The 2,205-nt window shown below is 43.5% G+C and overlaps 1 protein-coding gene across 1 annotated transcript; it reads right to left on the bottom strand.

Annotated features, from left to right (window-relative positions):
* Positions 1-848: 848 nt before the first annotated feature.
* On the bottom strand, positions 849-1,898 carry LOC108375186 (skin secretory protein xP2-like). Its single transcript, XM_017631288.1, has one exon. The coding sequence runs from the start codon at positions 1,896-1,898 to the stop codon at positions 849-851; it is 1,050 nt and encodes a 349-aa protein (XP_017486777.1).
* Between the last annotated feature and the right edge of the window lie 307 nt (positions 1,899-2,205).

Genomic DNA, 2,205 nt, shown 5'->3' with positions numbered 1-2,205 from the left:
ATACTATTTTTCTATTTCCATAGAACCGAGTATGCAGTTTTATTTATTCAAACTTACTTTCCATATGCTGTACATTTAATTTAAAAATGGCTCGGTTTTAAGTTATGATTAGCAATAGGGCGGCCCTAAGTCGCGAATTTCATAGAACATGCTTTTTTTTTTTGCTAATAGCGGTCGCCCTCGGCAGGCAATGGCAAACCTCCGAGGGTATTTCTGCCATGAAAAACAGCTTCTCATAAAAATACAATCGCCGTTCGGAGGCGGCGTAAAACTGTAGGTCCCTCCCCTTTGTGTGACAACATCAAGGCGCCCCCCACAAATCGGAGGAGAAGCTCGGCCAAACACTAACATATGTGTAAGCGCAAATCTATTATTATTATTAATTAATTTCTCAGAAACTATTAGGTTTATCGAAAAGTGATGTATACACGGTTTATGGAGAATTGTATTAGTGTAATAACAATATCTGGTAAACTTATCCATAGAAAAAAATTTAACTCGATTTTCGAATTCAGCGGGCAATTCTATAAAAAAATTTGATAATGGCATTCATGGAGCATTTTCGCTGTAGACCAGTCTTAATAAAAAATAAGAACAATTAAATTTTTGAAATTTTCAAATGCATGCAAGTAACTCCCTCAAGTGCCCAAGGTATTTATTTAGAAAAACAACACACATCTTTCTGACATCGCACAATAAACAATTTCCAGACTCATGAATCCTTAAGGTTCAACAAGGAAAATACAAATTACAAATTTTAAGCATTTCTACTTTTTATTATGGCTTGGATTGTATGTAACTACTGATATAATCATATATGTATACATTTACGTATATGGAGTTACATCTTACAGGTAAAAATAGAAAGGTGCAAATGGCGATCCTTTAGATTTTCGAGCAGAGCTGCGCGCAGTGTGAGATGCTGGAGCTTTTTCGAAGGCAACGTAGCATGTTGGATCTCTTGCAAGAGCTGCATAGGGTCCTCGGGAAGAGCCAGAGGCGGCGTAGGGTGTCGGAGCAGGTGCTGGTGCTGCATGGGATCCTTGAGAGGAGCCATAGGCACTGTAAGAAGATGGAGCAGGTACTGGTGCCGCATAGGGTCCGTGGGAAGAGCCAGAGGCAGCGTAAGATGATGGAGGAGGTGCTGGTGCTGCATAAGATTCATGGGGGGAGCTTGAAGCTAAGTACGTTGATGGAGCATGGTGTCCGTGGGAAGAGCCAGAGGCAGCATAAGATGATGGAGGAGGTACTGGTGCTGCATGGGGTCCGTGGGAAGAGCCATAGGCAGTGTAGGGTGATGGAGCAGGTGCTGGTGCTGCATGGGATTCTTGAGAGGAGCCATAGGCACTGTAAGAAGATGGAGCAGGTACTGGTGCCGCATAGGGTCCGTGGGAAGAGCCAGAGGCGGCGTATGGTGACGGAGCAGGTTCTGGTGTTGCATAAGATTCATGGGCGGGGATAGAGGCTAAGTACGATGATGGAGCAGGTGCTGGTACTGGTTCTTCATAATGTGCTCTGGCAGAGTTCGAGACTATGAAAGATGTTGGAGCCGGTGCTGGCGCTGCATAGGATCCCTGGGAAGAGCCAGAGGAGGTGTAAGATGATGGAGCAGGTGCTGGTTCTTCATAATGTGTTCTGGCAGAGTTTGAGCCTATGTAAAATGTTGCAGTTGGCTCTGGCGCTGCATAAGATCCTTGGGAGCCAGCGTAAGAAGATGGAGCAGGTGCTGGTGCTGGTTCTTCATAATGTGCTCTGGCAGAGCTCGAGTCTACGTAAAATGTTGGAGCAGGTGCTGGAGCTGCATAAGATCCTGGGGATGGATACCGAAAGGACGCAGCATTGTGTACAGCTGGATTGGAAGAGGCGATTAATGCTCCAAATAAAAGTATGAAAAACATTTTTAGCAGACCTAAATTGCAGATCAAGCAAATGAAGTGATTTACTCAGTCGTAGAACTGTTGTACTGAATTGACGGCTGTTGTAGGCTTTTTATACATTACCTTACTGCTAGGCCAATTAATTAATATTTAGATAACTTTTTACTGAAGAAAAATGTTTAGTAATTATATTAATAGATAATTGTATGGGCCTCTGAAGCGCGATATGTCTATACTTGCGGGCATAGGGCCAATGTATGTAGGTGAAGTGTATTTCGCTGTAGCTCACGTGGGCTATTTATCTCGCACTGGCCTTAACTACACGTAC

The sequence above is a fragment of the Rhagoletis zephyria genome, unplaced genomic scaffold (assembly GCF_001687245.7).
Source record: "Rhagoletis zephyria isolate East Lansing unplaced genomic scaffold, Rhagoletis_zephyria_1.1 Rzeph_scaffold_08605, whole genome shotgun sequence".
NCBI lineage: Eukaryota > Metazoa > Arthropoda > Insecta > Diptera > Tephritidae > Rhagoletis > Rhagoletis zephyria.
The sequence above is the reverse complement of the archived record's forward strand: the minus strand, read 5'-3'. Positions and strand labels throughout refer to the sequence as shown.

Coding starts and splice junctions, on each gene's coding strand:
- LOC108375186 (XM_017631288.1), bottom strand. CDS start 1,898: ATGTTTTTCATACTTTTATTTGGAGCATTAATCGCCTCTTCCAATCCA.